Source organism: Erythrolamprus reginae, chromosome 6 (assembly GCF_031021105.1).
Source record: "Erythrolamprus reginae isolate rEryReg1 chromosome 6, rEryReg1.hap1, whole genome shotgun sequence".
In the NCBI taxonomy this organism is placed as follows: domain Eukaryota; kingdom Metazoa; phylum Chordata; class Lepidosauria; order Squamata; family Dipsadidae; genus Erythrolamprus; species Erythrolamprus reginae.
In genome coordinates this window covers 98,840,053-98,858,575 of record NC_091955.1, presented here as the reverse complement: position 1 = coordinate 98,858,575, position 18,523 = coordinate 98,840,053, and the positions used below count along the sequence as shown (strand labels likewise).

The 18,523-nt window shown below is 62.9% G+C and overlaps 2 protein-coding genes across 2 annotated transcripts in view; one reads left to right on the top strand and one right to left on the bottom strand.

The window, feature by feature from the left end:
• Positions 1-15,628, top strand: part of SND1 (staphylococcal nuclease and tudor domain containing 1) — a 59,131-nt gene extending 43,503 nt beyond the window's left edge. Inside the window, 5 exon segments of the mRNA XM_070755010.1 lie at positions 465-537; positions 2,125-2,266; positions 13,083-13,100; positions 13,103-13,191; positions 15,431-15,628. Coding sequence (XP_070611111.1) covers positions 465-537; positions 2,125-2,266; positions 13,083-13,100; positions 13,103-13,191; positions 15,431-15,628 — 520 coding nt within the window.
• A 1,705-nt stretch (positions 15,629-17,333) lies between these two features.
• Positions 17,334-18,522, bottom strand: LRRC4 (leucine rich repeat containing 4; the record flags this gene model as incomplete). Its single annotated transcript, XM_070755009.1, is given in 3 exon segments — positions 17,334-17,560; positions 17,563-18,438; positions 18,441-18,522. Coding segments are annotated over 3 exon segments (1,104 nt in total), but the record flags the coding sequence as incomplete, so codon positions are not given.
• Position 18,523: the final 1 nt, after the last annotated feature.

Below are 18,523 nucleotides of genomic sequence, written 5' to 3'. Positions count from 1 at the left end.
CTCCAGCACCCGAGGGAGCCAAGCCAGGCCCTGGGGGTGGGGGTGGGGAGGAAGTGGGGGGAGCCCTAAAGTCAGGCAGCCTTTGCAGGGGGAGGGGGGTCCCGGGGCCTGGGGGAGGGGCTGCTGGGAGCCCGCAGAGAATGCCACCCCCACCTTCCAGCGGTGTGTCCAGAGGGGGGGGGGCTGAGCTCGGTCCTGGAAACAGGTGGCTCTGCTGAGTGGGTGGGGCGTCTTCTGCCCCCTTCTCCAAACCAGGCGGGGGGCTTTGGGCTCCTGGGGTTTGCTGTCCCTGCCCCCCTCCAGAGACCCCCCAAGCTGGTCCTTTCTGCGCCCCCAGAAGGTGAAGCCATAGGTCCCAAGAGCCACCCCCCACTAAGAAGGGAGGGAGGGGCTCAGAGGTAGGGAGCAGGGCTGGTGCTGCACAGTTCCTGGGTGTGGCTGACCCCCCCCCTTGCCCCCAACAGGGCGGTCAAGAACGGCAAAGGCCTGCACAGCAAGAAGGAAGTGCCCATCCACCGAGTGGCCGACATCTCTGGGGTAAGCAGCCCCCTGTGGGGTGGGGGTGCCCTGGGCCTCCTCCTCCCCCTCCCCCCTCGTGACCATGGCGCGGCCCCCTGCCAGCCCAGAGGGGAGTAAGCCATTGCCTGGGTCGGGGGGGGGGGGGCAGCAGGGCCGCCTGCCTGGGATGCGCACGCCCCCGTGGGCAGTGGGGGGGGGGGCAGGGGGGCGTCTCAGGAAGGTGGGGGGAGCTCAGCCGGCCCTCCCCCCCTCCCCTCTCGGCTTCTCCCAGCCCTGCCCCCCCCAGCTCTCTGCGGCTGAAACAGCTGCCTGCCCAGCAAGGATCTCTTGGTTGGGGAGGGACCCCCCTGACCCCCCCTGACCCCCCCTGACCCCCATCTCCAGAAGGGGAGCTCTGTTGTGCCAGGGGAGGGGAAGATAGGGCCCCACCGCCTGGCGGCCCCTCAGCTGCCCCCAAGGAGCCTCCCCCACGCCTAGCAGGCCCATAGCTTGGGCTTCCCCCCCCCCCGAGCAGAATCTGGGGGGGCACTGGGGGTCTGGGCTGGCACAAGTGTCAGGGTTGGGATGCTGCAACATCCCCATCCCCTCCCCACTCCAGAGGAAGGGGGCTGCTAACCCCTCCCTCCCGATCAGCTGGGAGGCAGACCGGGGTTGGCCCAGCTGGGGGGGGGGGGGGCGACGGGGTCCTGAGAAGGGCTGGGATCCGCGCTCCAGGCAGGCAGGAGAACCGACCCAGGACAGGCGGGAGGGTGGGGGAGGGCCGCAGCTCTCCCTTCCCTGCTTCTCAAGGCTGGAGTGGGGGCAAGTCATCGGGAGAGGGAGGAGCTGGGCCTGGCCTGGCAGGGAGGCCCAGCTGACCCCCCCTCCCCGCGAGGGAGCTGCTCTGGGCTGGCAGGGGGCCCCCAGGCGGGCTGCTTCCAGATACGGGGGGGACAAAACAGCCCCCCCCTGCCGCCCTCCCCCTCCTGTGTGTGAGGGACCCCCCTGGATTGCATCAGTCCCCTCTAGGCAGGCGGGAGGTGGGGGGCCTGGAGGCATCGGAGGAGGGGCCCCACCGTCCTCCTCCTCCCCCCCTCGGTCACCTGAGGTCGTGCCCTGCAGCAGAGACCTTCAGGGGGGGGGCTGAGGGACCCTGTGGGGAAGCTGCTCCCTCCCACCCACCCACCCAAAAGGGAGCGCCTGGCCTGCCTTAACCCGGAATCATCCCAACCCTGGCGGGTGCCCCCCCCTCCATCTGAGGGTTTGCGTGGGGAGGGGGGGAAGGTGAGGCACCCCATAATTATGCGCAAGTGGCAGCCGTCCCCACAAAACAGGAGTTATGGGCCCATTTTCCTTCATTCGGGGGATGTGCAGCCTCCTTCCTGTTGGCAGATAATTAAGAGTGGGGGGGTTGGGGGGGGGTTAAAAGAGGAGCCGGCAGCCCATGCCCAAAGAGGCTCCACCCCCCTCAGCTGGGCCCACGGACAGGGGCAGGGCAGGCGAGCGCAAAGGAGGGGAGGGGAGCGCCTGTGGCCCTGGGGGCTGCTCTGACCGTCCCCCTCCACCGGGGCCCCTTGGGCTGCCCCCCTTCCTCCTCCTTCAGCGGCCTCTCCCCCCCCCCCCCAGGACACCCAGAAGGCCAAGCAGTTCCTGCCCTTCCTGCAGCGGGCCGGCCGCTCGGAGGCGGTGGTGGAGTTCGTCTTCAGTGGCTCCCGCCTGAAACTCTACCTGCCCAAGGAGACCTGTCTCATCACCTTCCTGCTGGCAGGTGAGTCAGACCCGGGGGGGGGGGGGGGGGCTCAGTCCAGCTGGGGGGGGGGCGCCCAGAATTCTCCCGGGGGGGGGGGCAGGAGGTCCCGCCTGAGCTGAGTGCCCCTCCCCCTGGGATCTGTGCCCGGCCCTGGGCAGGTGGGTTATGGGTGACTGACCGAACCCGACCGACGGACAGCTGGGGCTGGAGGCTCTTCCAGGCAGGATGGAAGGGGGACAAAGCCTCTCCCCCCTCCCCCAGGCGTGGAGGTTGCCTGCCCCCCTCAGCCTCCTCCGGGGCTCCCAGGCTGCGGCCTTTGCTCTTCCCCCCTCAAAGGGGAGGGGGGGGAGTTCTTGCCAGGGGCCAGCAGACCCCCCTCAGGGGGAGAAGCCCTCTGTGCATGCTCTGAGGCACCTCGGCCCTGCAGCCCCCTCACCCCCCAGCTGTGTCAAGGCAGCTGGCCCAAGGGGGAACGCCCCCAGTCCCTCTGGCCCCTTGGCCAGATGTCCACCTTCGCCTAGGAGAGCCCCCCCCCATTGGCTGGGGCTGATGGCGGGTCAGCAGCCCAACCCCAGCCCTCCCCCCTCGCCTGGCTGGAGAACTCGGCATTGGAGCTTCAGCAGGGTGGGGAGGGGCTCCTTCTTTCCTAACCCTAACACCCCCCCCTCACTGGCCCACCTGCTGCCCCCCCCCCCCGCAGGGTCTCCGAGAGGCCTCTTGGCCAGGGTGGGTCCTCGGATCCGGCCCCCCCAGCCCCCTCCCCACACAGGAGCTCCATCCTTGGGTCTTTCCTCTGATGCACAACCCCCCCCCCTCGGCATTGGGGGCAGTGCCTTTCCCCCCCTGGTGCCCGCCCCCCCCCTTCCCCGTGGCAGAGGCAGAGCCCAGATGGGGGCAGCGTAGGGTGAGGAGGCAGGGGGGCGCCTGGGCTCCTTCGTGCAGCCTGTGTGTGATGCGGAGACCCCCCTTGACTCCCCCCTCGACCTGCAGCCTCATTTATGACGAGCAAAAGCTGAAGTCGGCTGCACTAGACCAGAAAACTTGGAAATGTTAGTGTGCTAAAAACCCCACTGCTGCGGGGGGGGGGGGGGCAGGTGCCACGGGGAGGAAGGCTCACGGGGAGGGGGGGGCGGGCTGAGCGGAGGAGCCTCGGGGGGGGGGTCCCTGGATGGGGGGGGGCCTGCCTGCTGCTTGTTGGGCGTAATGGGGTTCATGCCGACCCGGACTTTCCCTGTAATGAGACAATGAGTGGGAATTGGCCTCTGATGGGATAATGGCGTTATGGCATCCCCCACCCCCACATACTTTCCTTTCAGGGTGGGGCTGGGCGTGATGGTGGGGAGGGAATGGGGGCAAAGGCACCGGGGGGGGGGGCGCTCTTCCCTCGGCTTTCAGAGACCCCTCCCGGCTGCCTTTTGGGCCCCTGGCTTGGTGGGACAGGGGTGGGTGGGGTGGAGAGCAGGTTGGGCTGGTGGCCTTTGACCTCTGACCCTCCATTCCCGGGTCTGCCTGCTGGGCCCCTCTGCCCTTTGGAGCTTTGTCCTGCCCCCCCCCCCTTGGGCAGAGAGGTCCTTCTTCTGACCTCCTGCCCTTGCCTCGGAGTCGTTCCCCCCCCCCATAGGCTCTCCAGAGTGGGGGCTGAGAGGCATCAGTGTTTAAATATAAACCTCGGTCATCAGAGCAGCGCTGAGGTTGTTGCCTTCCTGGCTTTTGTGCAGCAGAGCTAATTTTGGACAGGGAGCCATTGTGGAGGGGCCGGCCAGCCTGAGGGGGGGGGGGAGGGAGACCGCCCCAGAGCTGTGGGGAGCCCTATTTAGACTCGGTTGCTATGGGAACCGGTTGGGGAGGGGGCTGCTCTGCTCCGAGGACCTCAGCCTCCCTCTTTCGTGGGCTTTACATGGGGGGAGACGGGGGTGATAATAATAATAATAATAATAATAATTATTATTATTATTATTTATTAGATTTGTATGCCGCCCCTCTCTGAAGACTCGGGGCGGCTCACAACAATAATAAAACAATGTTACAGTGGAACAAATCTAATATTAAAAGAGAAAAAAAAGTAACATATAAAACTCCATCATTTAAAACCAAACAACACACACATACCAAACATAAAGTATAAAAGCCTGGGGGAGGTGTCTCAGTTCCCCCATGCCTGGCAATATAGGTGGGTTTTGAGTAATTTACGAAAGACAAGGAGGGTGGGGGGGCAGTTCTAATCTCCGGGGGGAGTTGATTCCAGAGGGCCGGGGCCGCCACAGAGAAGGCTCTTCCCCTGGGGCCCGCCAAACTACATTGTTTAGTCAACAGGACCCGGAGAAGGGCCAACTCTGTACGGTAGCAGGTGGTTCCGGAGGTACTCTGGTCCGATGCCATGTAGGGCTTTAAAGGTCATAACCAACACTTTGAATTGTGACCGGAAACCGATCAGCAGCCAGAGCAGGCCACGGAGTGTTGTAGAAACGTGGGCGAATCTGGGAAGCCCCACAATGGCTCTCGCGGCCGCATTCTGCACGATCTGAAGTTTCCGAACACTTTTCAAAGGTAGCCCATGTAGAGAGCGTTGCAGTAATCGAACCTCGAGGTGATGAGGGCATGAGTGACTGTGAGCAGTGACTCCCGGTCCAAGTAGGGTCGCAACTGGTGCACAAGGTGAACCTGGGCAAATGCCCTCCTCGCCACAGCCGAAAGATGGTGTTCCAATGTTAGCGGTGGATTGAGGAGGACGCCCAAGTTGCGAACCCTCTCTGAGGGGGTCAATAGTTCCCTCCAGGGTAATGGACGGACAGATGGAATTGTCCTTGGGAGGCAAGACCCACAGCCACTCTGTCTTGTCTGGGTTGAGTTTGAGTTTGTTGACACCCATCCAGGCCCCAACAGCCTCCAGGAACCGGCACATCACTTCCACTGCTTTGTTGACTGGACATGGGGTGGAGATGTATAACTGGGTATCATCGGCGTATTGATGATACCTCACCCATGCCCTTGGATGATCTCACCCAGCGGTTTCATGTAGATATTAAATAGCAGGGGGAGAGGACCGACCCCTGAGGCACCCCACAAGGGAGAGACCTAGAGGTCGACCCCTGACCCCCCACTAACACCGTCTGCAACCGATGGAGAGGTAGGAGGAGAACCACTGGAGAACAGTGCCTCCCACTCCTAACCCCTCCAGCCGGCGCAGAAGGACACCATGGTCGATGGCATCGAAAGCCGCTGAGAGGTCAAGAAGCACCAGGACAGAGGACAAGCCCCTGTCCCGGGCCCGCCAGAGATCATCCATCAATGTAACAAAAGCAGTTTCCGTGCTGTAGCCGGGCCTGAATCCCGACTGCTGAGGGCCTAGATAATCCACTTCTTCCAAGGACCGCTGGAGTTGGAGCGCCACCACCTTCTCAACAACCTTCCTCATAAAGGGAAGGTTGGAGACTGGACAGTAGTTATTAAGCACGGCTGGGTCCAGGGAAGGCTTCTTGAGGAGGGGGCGCAAAAGTGCCTCCTTATAAGGGGCCAGAAAGGACCCCCTCCCCAAGGAGGCGTTGACAATCTCCTGGATCCAGCTCCGTGTCACCTCTCGGCTGGCCGAAACCAACCAAGAGGGACACGGATCCTGTAAACAGGTGGCGGAACTCACAGCTCCAATGGCCTTGTCCACTTCATCAGGTGTCACCAAGTCAAACCACTCCCAGACAGATTGACAAAGACGTGTAGCCCCAGTCACCTCGACTGACTCGTTGTCAGCCGATATTTCTATACAATTCGAGTCGAGGTCTGCCCGGATCCGAGCGACTTTATCAGTGAAAAACGAGTTAAATTCCTCGGCACTGCCCTGCAAGGCCTCCCCAACTCCCCCCTGATTTAGAAGGGGAGTGGGTCACCCTAAACAGAGTGGCCAGGGCAGGATTCAGCTGATGCAATCAAAGCGGCATGGTACGCGCATCTTGCCGCCTGGAGCACCACTTTGTAGGTCTTAATAAAAGCTCTTACAAGTGTTCGATCGGATTCGGACCTGCTCTTCCTCCATCGCTTCTCTAGACGTCTCTTTTGGCGTTTCAACTCCCGGAGCTCCTCGTTGAACCATGGAGCTCTACGGGGTCTAATGCCACAGAGAGGTCGCAATGGCGCAATTCGGTCAAGAGCCTCCGCTGCAGCCTTGTTCCAGGCCTCAGCAAGAGACTCCACCGAGCTGTGGACGAGTGAATCTGGTAAAACCCCAAGCGCCCTCTGAAAGCCCTCTGGGTCCATCAGGCGTCTGGGGTGGAACCTCTTAATCGGTTCCGCCTCCCTGCGGGGGAGGATTGGAGCCAGGAAATCAAACCGCAGTAGGAAATGGTCTGGCCATGACAAAGGCAATGCTTCTAAGCCCCTTAGTCTCAGACCATTACTCAATTGCCCCGAGAGGACTACCATGTCGGGTGTGTCCCCCCCCTCATGAGTCGGACCCTGAACTACTTGAGTCAGGTCCATGGTTGTCATGGTTGCCATGAACTCCTGTGCTAGTCCAGAGGAACCGCCGAGTGACGGCAGATTGAAGTCCCCAGGACAATAAGTCCGGGGAACTCCACCACCAACCCAGCCACCTCCTTGAGCAGGACAGGCAGGGCTGTTGACACGCAACTGGGAAGCAGGTACATGAGTAACAAGCCCATCTGAACCCCTAAGTCCAACTGCACAAGGAGGGACTCACAACCCGCAATCTCGGGCAACGAGTCTACACAGGCAAAGGTTCTCCTTGGCTACAATAGCCACTCCTTCCCTCCTTCCTGGGGTCGAGGCTGATGCCATACCTGAAACCCGGCTGGGCAAATTTCTGAGAGAGGAACTCCTCCTCTGGGCCAGCCAGGTTTCAGTCACACGTGCCAGATCGGCCTCCTCATACAGGATCAAATCCCGGATGAGGAGAGCTTTGTTTACTACTGATCTGTCATTGAACAGCAGCAGCCTGAGCCCAGGGCCCGGATTGCACTCGTAACCGGTTGAGCTCACGGGACCGAACAGGGGATCGCTTTTAGGCAGCGATCCCTTCTTCCTCCAGAACGGCTAGCCCCGTGACTCCCGCCATATCTACCTCTCCCCAGCAGGACCGGAATATTCTGGCCCTCTGTCACCCTGGAGATAGATACCCCCATCCCTCCTGTCTCTCTACCGCCAAGTAGGCTAAATTCTACATTCATACTATCGCCATTGTTCCCATACAATTACACCACCCATCTTTCATTCCATTCATTTCATACATACCTTCCATCCGATCCCAAACGTCCATCACAAGATAGGGTGGGGCTGCCCACCTCGGCTTTGGGACGCTGCTGGCCTCTCTCTGGGTGGGGGGCTTTGGGTTGCAGCATTCCCCACTGGAAGGAGCTGGGTCAAGGGGGCGTGGAAGGGGGCTGGCTGGATTTGAAGAAGCCCCCCACCCCCACCTGAGCCAAACGCCCTGAGCTGATCTCCCTGCTCAGCGGGGGGGGGGGGGGGGGCAGAGGCCAGACCGGGGCTGCCCCAGAGGAAGCTGAATGGAAGCCCTGCAGCCCAGGAGAGCCCAGGCTGGACGCCTTCGGACAGGGCCAGGCCTCCCTTGGAGGGGTTGCCAGGAGAGCGAGCCCAAGACCCGGGGGGGGAGCGTGGGGGGGGGCTCTAACGGTGGCCTTTGGGTATCTGACAGGTTCTGCTGCGTAGTGGGGGGGGGGTCTTCCTTTTGGCTGAATGGGACCATGGTGTGGAAAGGAAAGAGAGGCCCCCCGGACTTCCCTGCCACTCTCACTGCCCCCTCTGAGCGGTCAGCAGAGACTCAGCCTCTCGCCCCCAACGGTCCGGCTCCCCACTTGACCCACCTGGGAAGAAAGAGGGGAGGCTGAGCCCACCCGGGGGATTTGAACTGCCCAAAGGCAGGCAGGCTGGGGGGCTGAAGGTTGGACCGACGTTGGGAGTGGGCAGGGGGCTGGACTGGATGTCCCCCAAGATTCCCCCGTCCCTCCCTCCCTCCCACCTCGGAGGCTGCTCTGCGGGGGCTTCCAGAGGGGGCCCCCCTTTCTTCAGCTGCAGCTCTTGTTTCTGCCCCGGCCTCCGAAGGGCATGAGGGGGTGCTCCCCCTCCCCCAGGACCAGAGCAGCTTCACCTGGCCCAACCCCGGGGGAGGGGAGGGGGGGTTCGTCTGGATGCACTCCAGCTGGCGTCCTGGGAGGGGGGGAGTTGCCCTTTGGGGGAGCCACGATGCTGCCTGGCTGCCCTGGGAGGACCCCCCCCCATGCCGAGCCCCGTGTCCCTGCCCTCCCTGGGGGTCCTCGCTGGTCCTCACCGGGAGCCCTCTCCCCCCTCCCCCACAGGGTAGCCGAGCCAGCAGGGGAGGAGCCATGGGGCCCAACCACAGGTAGCGGTCATCGGAGTGCCCCTTTCTGCCCCAGAACCCACCCTCCCCTCCCTCCCTCTCTTCCTTCCTTCCTCCTGGTTCCTCTCCAGGGTGCGGTGGCTGCTGCAGGGCTGGCATTTCTCTCGTTCTCTCTCCGCTCTCCCTCCCTCCCTCCTTCCTTCCATGGAGAATTGCACCGCCGCCTCTCAAACCCCCCCCCCCCGTCTCCCCTTCTGGGAGGGGAGGTGGGGTGCGCGATGCTCCCAGTCCGTTGCGGGACTTTCTCAAGAATCCCTTCCGTGTGATCCTGGATCTGCAGTCCCCCCCCCCTCCCACTTTCTGCCTGTCAGCCAGGAGGAGGCGGGGGGGGGGGGCTTGCACACTCCCTGCCAAGACTGATCCCCTCGGCTGCTCGCTGGGGCCGGCCGGCCTGTTCTGTGCCCTTCTTCACCTTCCCGACCCTCCCTGGGGGGGTGTGTATGTATATGTGTGTATGCGCCCCCAGCAAATGCAGCCCCATTTCACCCACAGCTGCCTAGGGAGGCTGGGGGGGGGCACATCAGGAGGATCCTTTTCTCACTCTTCCTGCTTGCCCCCACCACAGAATCTGCGTGATGGAGCTGCCCCCCCTCCAGCCACGTGCCCTTCCTGGGCTGCTCAGCACTCTCTGGCCAGGAGGGGGGGCAGCGGGGGGGGGGCTGTTCCTGTGGCCAGCAGTTTCCTCTCCGTCTGCCGCATCAGCACTTCTGGCAGGGAGCAGCCCCGAGTGCGAGCGAGGAGCGAGGGGGTCGTGTGCTGAAGCGCCTCGTAGGCAGAAGGCAGCTCGCTCTCCAGGGGGGAGAATCTGTGGCAGGGGGGGGGGGGCTGCGTTCCTGCCACGCCAAGCGCTCCCCCCCTTTCGCTCCAGTTTCTCCTCTGGCCCAGGGGGTGGGTGGGGTGGGTGGAAGCGGTGCCAGGCTGCCTTGGCCGTCTCCCCCAGGGGCTGCCTGCCTCCCCCCTGCCCTCCTCGCAGCCCCCCTCCCCTGTAGGCAGGCCTGGGTGGCTTTGGCCCCGTCTTGAAAAGTGCCCCAAAGTCAGCGGACATTCCCCCAAACCAAGGTGACCAGTGCCAGGTGGAGGGGCGGAAGTGGCGGAGACCCCGCTGGGTGGGGAAGCCAACGCCCGAGGCCCAGAAGGACCCCGGCCCATGGCAGGAGGAGAATTCAGAGGCCAGAGGGGGCCCATGCGCTGGGCAGGGACAGGGGCCCCTCGGCTGGGGACGCAATGGGCCTTGGAGTGGACCCTGGTAGGCAGCCGCCTGGACAGGAGACGGCCGTGGGCTGCAGCTGCCAAAGGGCCCCCCGCAGCCCTAGCCGGCCTTAACGCAGGGAGTGTTAGTGACGTTTTATAAGGCCCCCCCTGGGGTGCTACCTCTGGATTCTGCGGCCACGGTTGAGAGTCCAGAAGGGGCAGAGCGGAGCCACAAAGAGGCTGAAGAACGGTTGCAGGAACTGGGCAGGGCTAGTTTGATGAAGGACCAGGGGGGGGGCAGGGGAGCAGCCTCCAGTATCTCTCAGGGGCTGCCCCAAAGAAGAGGGAGTCAAGCTGTTCTCCAAGGCGCCCGAGGGCAGGGCAAGAGGCAACGGGTGGAGACGGATGCAGGAGAGAAGCAGCCAGGAGACACCAAGGGAGGGGCTTCCTCCAGAAGCTGTGTGGGGGGGCTCCGGAGGCTTTTAGGACCGGACTGGACGGGCCCCCGAGCAGAAGGGCTTGAGGAGGGGGTTGCACTAGAAGGCCTCCAGGGTCCCTGTCATTGGAGGCGGGATGAGAACAGGGCAGGGGAGAGCGGGAGACTCGGCTGCCCATCATCCAGGCCACCGTTGGCCCCAGGGGGCTTTTGCATCTGGACTTGCTGGGGAGGGTTGGGTTGTTCATTTGAAGAGGCTTCTTGGGTGAGAAGGAAGTCCAGTTGCCTCTTGCAAAAAGCCCCCTGGGGGCTGCGGGCGCCACCCGTCTTCCCGGCCATTTTGTGTCGCCATCGGAAGCCCTTCGGTTGTCGTCTTTGCTGTGGATGGAGCAGCAGTGTGTTGCTCCCGCTAGACGCATGGAGGGTGTGTGTGTCTATCTGTGTGTTCTGTGTGTGCTTCTGTGGGGGGGGGCCTTGACCAGAAGGGGGGCGGCAGTGAAGGGGGGGCAGCTTCTGGGCCTCTGCCCACCGAGGCCGCCAGGTCAGACCGTCTCTTCCTTTTGAGACCCTTCCCAAAGGCTGGGGCCCGTGTTGGGGGGGGGCTGCCTGGTCCCCTCGGCCTCTGGTGTCCAGCCTCCCATTGGGCAGAAGGGGGCAAAAGGGGCGCCCTTTGGAAGGGGGGCACTGGGCTTGGCAGAAGGCTCCCTCTTTGGACACCCCTCGGGGTCCCCTCTGCGGCCTCCTCTTTCACAGAGGCATGGGTGGGCGTGAAGAGGGGCTGGACCTTGGGGTGGGCAGAAGGCCTCTTTCCCTGGGCCAAGTGCCTGGCATCCCAGGGAGCCCTAGGAAGCAGCTGGCGGTGCGGCTGAGCCCTCCCCTCTGCCAGGAGGGGAGAAAAGGCCGCGGGGGGGCGGGGGGGGCTATCAGGTAAGGTTGGGTAAGAAGCTGCTTTACCTGGACCGCGTTTCCATGCCTAGCGGACGCTGGGGGGGCTTTGCAGGGGTTAAAGCTGCCCATTTCAGCCAAACCGAGAGCCGCCTGGCGTTTGTGCCGCCTCTGCCCCCCTTCTCTGCCCAGGTCCCGGCTGAAGTCGGGGGCAAATGCAGAGCAGGGGGGAGGGGGGGCTCCTCTTGCTCCTCCAGGTGGCGATTCATAACTCCATTAATGGTCAGTGGGAGGCAGAGGAAACTCTGCTTTGGGTGGCAGGCGACCCTCAGAGGTCATCCTCACGGCCGTGTTTTCAGAGGGGGTCCCGGGGCCCCTTCCCTGGAGTCAAGAATCGGGCGGGCCCCCCTTCCCACATCCCTGGGATTGTCCCCTCGTCGCCCCCAAAGCGCCTCGCGAGCTGACGGGTGCTGCCAAGGTCTTCAAATGTCCGACCGCTTCCCAGAATTGTATCGATACGCATCATAGTTTGAAACAGAAACAAAGTTTTACAGGGGGGGGGGCCGATCGTGAGGAGTTGCCCACCTGGGGAATCCCACGTTCAGTTCTTGGCAGGTCCAGACCCATATTTTCTGATGACCGGCTCCCTCGTAAGTCTAATGGGAAGCACGTGTCCCTTAACCCCCCCCAAACCTTAGACCCATTGATTCCCCAAAATTGGAGAGTCCAGTTTTTCCTCCCGAAATCAAGTAGGTGAGTGACCCTTCTGCACTTTTCAGGACTGGGCAAAACCGAATGATTGGCTCCTGCTCAGGCACAGCCCCCCCCCCCAAAGGAGCTGGAGCTGCAGGTGCCCTCACGTGGGGGAGCAGGGGGGGCTGGCAGAAGGTTTTGAATCTGGTGAATCTTCCTCCACTGGCCTGGCATCCTCTCCCTTCGGGGGTCTCACCCCGGCCTCTGCTCCAGCCCCCCCTCCAGGCCACGACAGCTGCTACCTTGCAAGCCAAGCTGCCCTCGCCTGGTGACCGGGGGGGGGCAAGGGAGAAGCAGGGGGCACTCAAAGCCCCCCCCTTCGGGGCTTCTGCCTCCATGGGGAGAGGATGAGACCCAAACAAGCAGGGCCCAGGAGACAAGAGGTGTGGGGTGTGGTTGCACCCCTGTGAGATCCAGGGTGGGGGGGCACGGGGAGACTGCAGCCGATGCAGCTGGGTGGGTCTTGCTAAGGGGTCCGTGGAGGGGGGGCAAATCAAAGCAGCTGCACCAGCTGGGCCTGGACCCCCCCCCCCCCCCCAGGCCGCTGTGGAGCCGGGTGGCAGCTGGCTTCCCTTCCATGGTGGGGCTGCTCAGCTGCTGTGACTCTGCCTGCAAGGCTCCAAAGTCATCCTCAGTCTTGGGGGGGGGAGTGTGTGTGTGTGTGGGGGGGGCTGCCCACCATGGAATGGAGCATTTAGAAGCTTCCTTTGCTGCAACCAGAACTACCTTGGCCTTGGGGGGGGGGGGGCGGTTGCCGAGTCGGGGTCTTGTTCCTAGGCTGACCACTGACAAGTTGAGCATTTCTTGTTTTGCTTAAGGCAAAAGGACTTTTGTGTTTCATTCCTTCAGTGGTTTCCACCGGACTCTACAGAGGCCGGAATTCTTGGCCCCTTGCTGGCCGCTTCGTACTGACCATCTCCCCCTTCCGCGTCCTCTCTGACCCACTCAGTGTGGGGGGGGGGAGGAAAGGAGTTGGGGGTCGGTCCTTGTGTTCCTGCAGAATACCTTGGAGGGGGGGCAGGGCCCCCAACCTCCTTTCCTCTCCCCCCCCCCCCTGCACTGAGTGGGTCAGAGAGGACACAGTCTCTGGTCTCTTCCTGGCCCACCTGGGGGGAAGACCCCTGCCCATGCCAGGGGGGGGCCCTGGGGGTGACGCTGGTCTCTCTCTCCCTCCCCCCTCTTAGGCATCGAGTGTCCCCGTGGGGCCGGACCCTGCCCGGCCTGGTCCAGGAGGGGGACCCCTTCAGCGAGGAGGCCATGCTCTTCACCAAGGAGCTGGTGCTGCAGCGGGAGGTAAGACCCCTCCCCTTTGCCCGTCCCTGCGTCTCGACCTCGCCTCCTCCCCGCTTGGTCCTTCCGCTGCCTTGCCCTGCCCGTCCGGATGCCTTTGGGAGGCCAGGGGGGGGGCTGCCTGGAGAAGGGGGGGAGCAGTGGGGGCTCCTGTGGAAGGTGCTGGCTGGCCCGTCAGTGGCTCTTTGGGGTGACCTCCGCGGGGGCTTGGAGAGCCCACAGCCCCCCTCCCCATGGCCAGAGGAGCCATAGACGGGGGGGGGGGGGTCCCCCTGCGGCTGGTGAGGCCAAGAAGAGCCCAGCCAGTTCCAGAGGGCGGCTGAGGTGGGAGGGGTCTTCCGTGCTTTGCAGGCCCACCCCAGCGTGGACCCCAGGGAGCTCTTTTCTGGTTCACAAAGGGCGGAGTTTCGGGTAGGGGGACACACACACACACCGGGCCTCCCTCCCTAGAGCTGCCCCTGAGAGGATGCAGGGCCCCCCCTTCCCATGCCCAGCAGAAAGAAGAGAGGAGGGAACGTCGAGAGAAGGGGGGGGGGAAAGTAGGCCAAGCGGTGCCCTTGCCTCCCGGACCTCCTCCAACCCCCCCCCCCCGGCATCTGTCTCCTCTCTGGGGTCCTCGGATTCCGCCTGGAGGATTCGGCCTCAGTTCCCCCGCCTGCTTCCGCTGGGCCAAGAGAAAGGGAGCCCCCCCTTCTGCATCCTGTGCCTGGGCTGCTCCCTCCCCTCTGCTGGGGGGGGATCAAGGTGTCTGTCTCCATTTCTTCTCCCCCCCCACTGACTGCCCCCCATTCTCTCCCTCATTCCTGCCTGAGCAGTCGGAGGGACAGGACCCCCTCCCCTCCCCTCTCTTCCCCCTTCTCTTCCCTGGGGGGGGGGGATTCGGCCCTTGGGGGCCATGCTGGACTCACTGCCAGGGATCCGAGTTTGCTGCCCAGAGTGGGGGCTGGCAGGGGGGACTGAGAGAGAGAGGGGGGCAGCTCAAGGCCAGAAGTCGGGAGGTCGCGAGTTCAAGTTCCGCCGTAGCCCTGAGCAGCCCCTCCTCCTCCTCCGCCTAGAGGGCCCTGGGGGCGGGTGGGGGGAGAGTGGGGGGGAAGGGGGGAAGGGAGGATTCCAGTTATTTGTGAAAGGAATAAAGGCTGGTTAGAAAAAAAGAAGTAAAGGGACCCCCCCCTTCCCCAGAATTCACTCCTGCAGTATAATATGAGGACATTAAAAAAAAGAATTAAAACAATTTAAATTTTATTTGGGGCAATATTTATTTATTTAACTGGATTTGTATGCCACCCCTCTCCGAGGACTCGGGGTTTTAAAGATGGATTTTAAACGGGGGTGGGTGGGGAGTGTCTGTCTGTCTGTCTGTCGGTGTCCCCGCCTCGCAGGGTCCCTCGGGGGCCTCTGTCAGCATTAAATCCTGAGTGACGCTTCAGTGACGGTGATGTTAAAAAAATACACCCCCACCCCCCGAACGCCATTAAATACTGAGACTAGAAACAGTTGATCAGAGCTTCAAGATCTCTCGTTCCTGCCTCTGTGTCGGTTGGGCGAGGGGGGGGAGCAGAGTTTTGGGCCAAGGGGGGACAGAACGAGAGGGGACCACGGCAGGCTGCCCCCCCCGCCCCCTCACTTTGGGGGCCAAGGGCCGGAGTGGCCCTTCAGGGGGAGGCTGCAGCATGGCTGGCCAGGCCAAAGCCCCCCCCCACATAAGTTGAGGCTTGGGGGGCAGGGAAAGGATTGTGGGGCCTGGGGATTTGTGCACTGGCGTTCTGAGGGGGAGATTGGACTCTCTGGCCCGGGAAGCCCTCCTCTCTGCCTTCTGTGCCGCCAGGATGCACCCAGCAGCAGCTGCCCCCTCCCCTGTCCCCCCCAGGCCCCGTCCCTCAGCTGCAGAGTCAGCAGCCGCGTTGGTTCCTCCGGAGGAGGGGGAGGGAGGGGGGGCTCGGCCGCTTCCCTTCCGGCCCTTTGTTGGGACTGGCGGCTGGGGGCTCTCCTGCCTCTCTTCAACACACACACACAGAGGGGGGCGAGGGCGGGAGACCCCCACCCCAAATCACTGAGAGCCATCTGGGCAGATTCCGCCTGGTCCCTTTGGGGAAAGGAGGCCAAGTGGAGAGTGGCCCGGCCATTTCTCCCCAGCCCTGCAGACCCGTGCCGGGGGGGGGGGAGGAGAGGGGGGGTCTGTCCCCATGGGCCCCCTGCAGAGTGGGAGGGCTGGGCCCCCCGGGGACCTGTTCCCCTGCACCAGCCGTCAGCCCACAAGGAGGAGGGGGCGCCCCAAGACCCAGATCCCCTGGGAAGCCCCCCTCTTTCCCCTGGCCTGGCACCTGTGGGCCCAGGGCCTCTGAAGCCCCCGACCTCTGGACTGGACCTGCTCACCTGCCCTGGCCCCTCGGGGGGGGTGGTGTCTATGCCAGCCTGGCAGTTTCGGGGTCCCAAACCTTAGGGCTGGGGCTGCTCTCCCGCTTCCCCCACCTTTGGCCGTGGAGGGGTCTGGCCTTCATCAATCCCCCCCCCCACTCAGAGTTCCAGCCAGCCCTCCTCCGCCCTCTCCCCCCCCTCCTCAGCCAGGCCCCAGAGTGCAGGACAATGGGGGGTTTCATAGCACGGGAGGCTGAGCTGGCCCCTCCCCACCAGAGGATGTGATGGGAGAAGGGGGGGCGCCCGTGCTGTGGGGGGGCAGACCAGAGAGGGCTTGTGCCCTCCGGCAGAGGGGAGGGGCAGAGAAGCAGCAGCTGGAGGGGGGGCAGAGCGGCCCAGGGGGGAAGGAGGGGGGGCCACCCATCGGACAGGCTTCCCTGGCATCTGGGGAGGGGGCCTCCTCTGCCAGCCAGAAGCGGATCGTGGGCCAGGCCCTGTGCCCCCCCCCCGAGGGTTAACCAAGAGGAGAGGAGCCAGTGGCCTGGGCCCAAAGCAGCCCCCCACTCACATTGGGACTCGGAGGGAGGGAGAGCAAGCAGGCAGCTCAGAAGCAACCCCCCCCTTCCCAGTCCTGTTCAACCCCCCCCCCCCCCCAAAATCCTCACCGAGAGATGAGAGAGCAATTAATCTTGCTGGTTTAATTTTTTTTTGCATTGGATACAAGTATTTTAACTCCCTTCCGGTAAAACCCTCTTTAAAAAACGAAATAAATAAAAATGACCTTTTTATTGCATTTGTAACATTTGGCACAGTACAAACCCTCGGTGCACCCCCCTCCCCCTCCCACCCCCCTTTTTTCTCTTTTTGAAATAAGATAATTGTAAATATGGAGAGGGCTTTTTCCCCAGGCTTTAAGAAAAGAGCGTCTCTATAGAAACGGGTTTGTTTTTACTGCATTCTAAGTAACATCTTCTAAAAAGGACAACCCCTCCCCCTCCCCCCTCCCCCGGCTGTTCCCTGGTTTTGAGATTCTCTCTTGTATCTCCTCCTCCCCCTCCCCCACCCTCTATGGGGGCCAGCCTGGCCGCTGCTTATGCAGTTGCTTTCAAGGGGTCTGGAGCCCTAACTGCCAAAAGGGGGGAGGGGAGTCTGTCCCTCTGTCCTGGGCAGCTCTACTCTTCCTTCCTTCCTTCCTCCCTTCCCTCCCTCCTTCCTTCCTCCCTTCCCTCCTTCCATTCCTTCCTTCCCTCCCTCCTTCCTTCCTTCCCTCTCTCGTTCCTTCCTTCCTCCCTTCCCTCCCCTCCTCCCTTCCTTCCACTCTTCCCTCCTTCCTTCCCTCACACCCTCCCTCCCTCCTTCCTTCCCTCTCTCGTTCCTTCCTCCCTTCCCTCCCCTCCTTCCTTCCCTCCTTCCTTCCTTCCACTCTTCCCTCCTTCCTTCCCTCACACCCTCCTTCCTTCCTTCCTTCCTTCCTTCCCTCTCTCGTGCCTTCCTTCTTCCCTTCCCTCCCCTCCTTCCTTCCTTCCACTCTTCCTTCCTTCCACTCTTCCCTCCTTCCTTCCCTCACACCCTCCTTCCTTCCTTCCTTCCTTCCTTCCTTCCTTCCTTCCTTCCTTCCTTCCTTCCTTCCTTCCTTCCTTCGCAATATGGCTAACAAGTTAGCAAACAGGCTTTTCTTGACCTCTGAATAGAATCTGCTGCTTCCTTCAGCCCAAGACTTAATATAGAAGCATATAGGAGGGGGGGACCACAGACCGGGTGGGGTGGGGTGGTGGAGTCAGGACTGCCCTCCTCCCTCCAGGGATGAAAGGTGGTTCGGTCTCTTGTGCATCCTATTGCATTGATTTAATAATGGCGGGAGGGGGCGGGAGTCAGATCTGAGTCTCCTGCACTTTCTCCTTGGGGTGGGTCTGTATGATATACGGTTCGGCAATGGTCGTCACCGCAGGGTGCAGGGAGTTCCCCAAGCAGTTTTCTGTCCAGTGGGCCCCCTGGGAGGGTTTGTAAGGGTTGTAGTGTCGTGAATAGCCGGCAGCACAACTGCCCCCTCACCTGACAGGCCGGACGTGGTCGAAGGGGTGGCGGTGGTGGGCGCTGGCCCCGCCGAGGCCGGAATGTCTTCGTCCACCTGTATGATTTCCACGGTCCTGGCGGCCCCCACCGTACTCCTCTGCTGGTGGCGCTTGCGGAGTTTGTAAAAGGCGACCAGCATGGCTGCCGCCAGGAGGGTCACAGCCACGAAGCAACCGATGATGATCTTGGTGGTCTTCATCACCTCGTCCAGGCTGGTCTGCGTCCGGTCGCTGCCGTCCAGGGTAGCGTCCTGCCGGGGCGTCCTAGTCGTCTGGATGAGCACGGTGGTGGTGGTGGTGTAGGCCGGCTGGTATCCCGTGGAGGCGGTCGGCACCGGCTTGGTGAACTTGGGGAAGAGGTTCTCGGGCGACGTCTCCGTGGTCTCCACCGTGACGGTGGTGAAGAAGCTGTAGTTGGAGGTGTTGAGCTCAGCCGTGCTGACGATGAGGTAGGCCGAGGCGTTGGAGTGCCCGGCCACATTGGTCACCATGCAGGTGTAGGTGCCCGTGTCCGTCAGCAGCACCTGGGAGAAGTTCAGGGTGCCGTCGTTGAGGACGGAGATGCGTGGGTGGTGGGAGGCGTGGCTGAGCACCGTCCCGTTGGGCAGCAGCCACCGCACGGAGGACATGGCGGGGGTCCGGCACCTGAGCTCGGCCACCCTCCCCTCGGAGGTGTTGAGGTCCCGCGGGGTGTCCAGGATGAAGGGGGCCGAGCACCGGAAGGCTGTCTGGTCCACCTCCACCAGGAACCTCCCCCGCAGGTGGGAGGGAGCGTGGCAGCGCCCGCAGCAGGAGGAGTTGGTGGGGATGGACTCCCGGAGCACCAGGACAGCCACAGGATGTCGCAGTCGCAGTTCCAGGGGTTGTGGTGCAGGTGCAGCTCCACCAGGTACCTCAGGGGCGCGAAG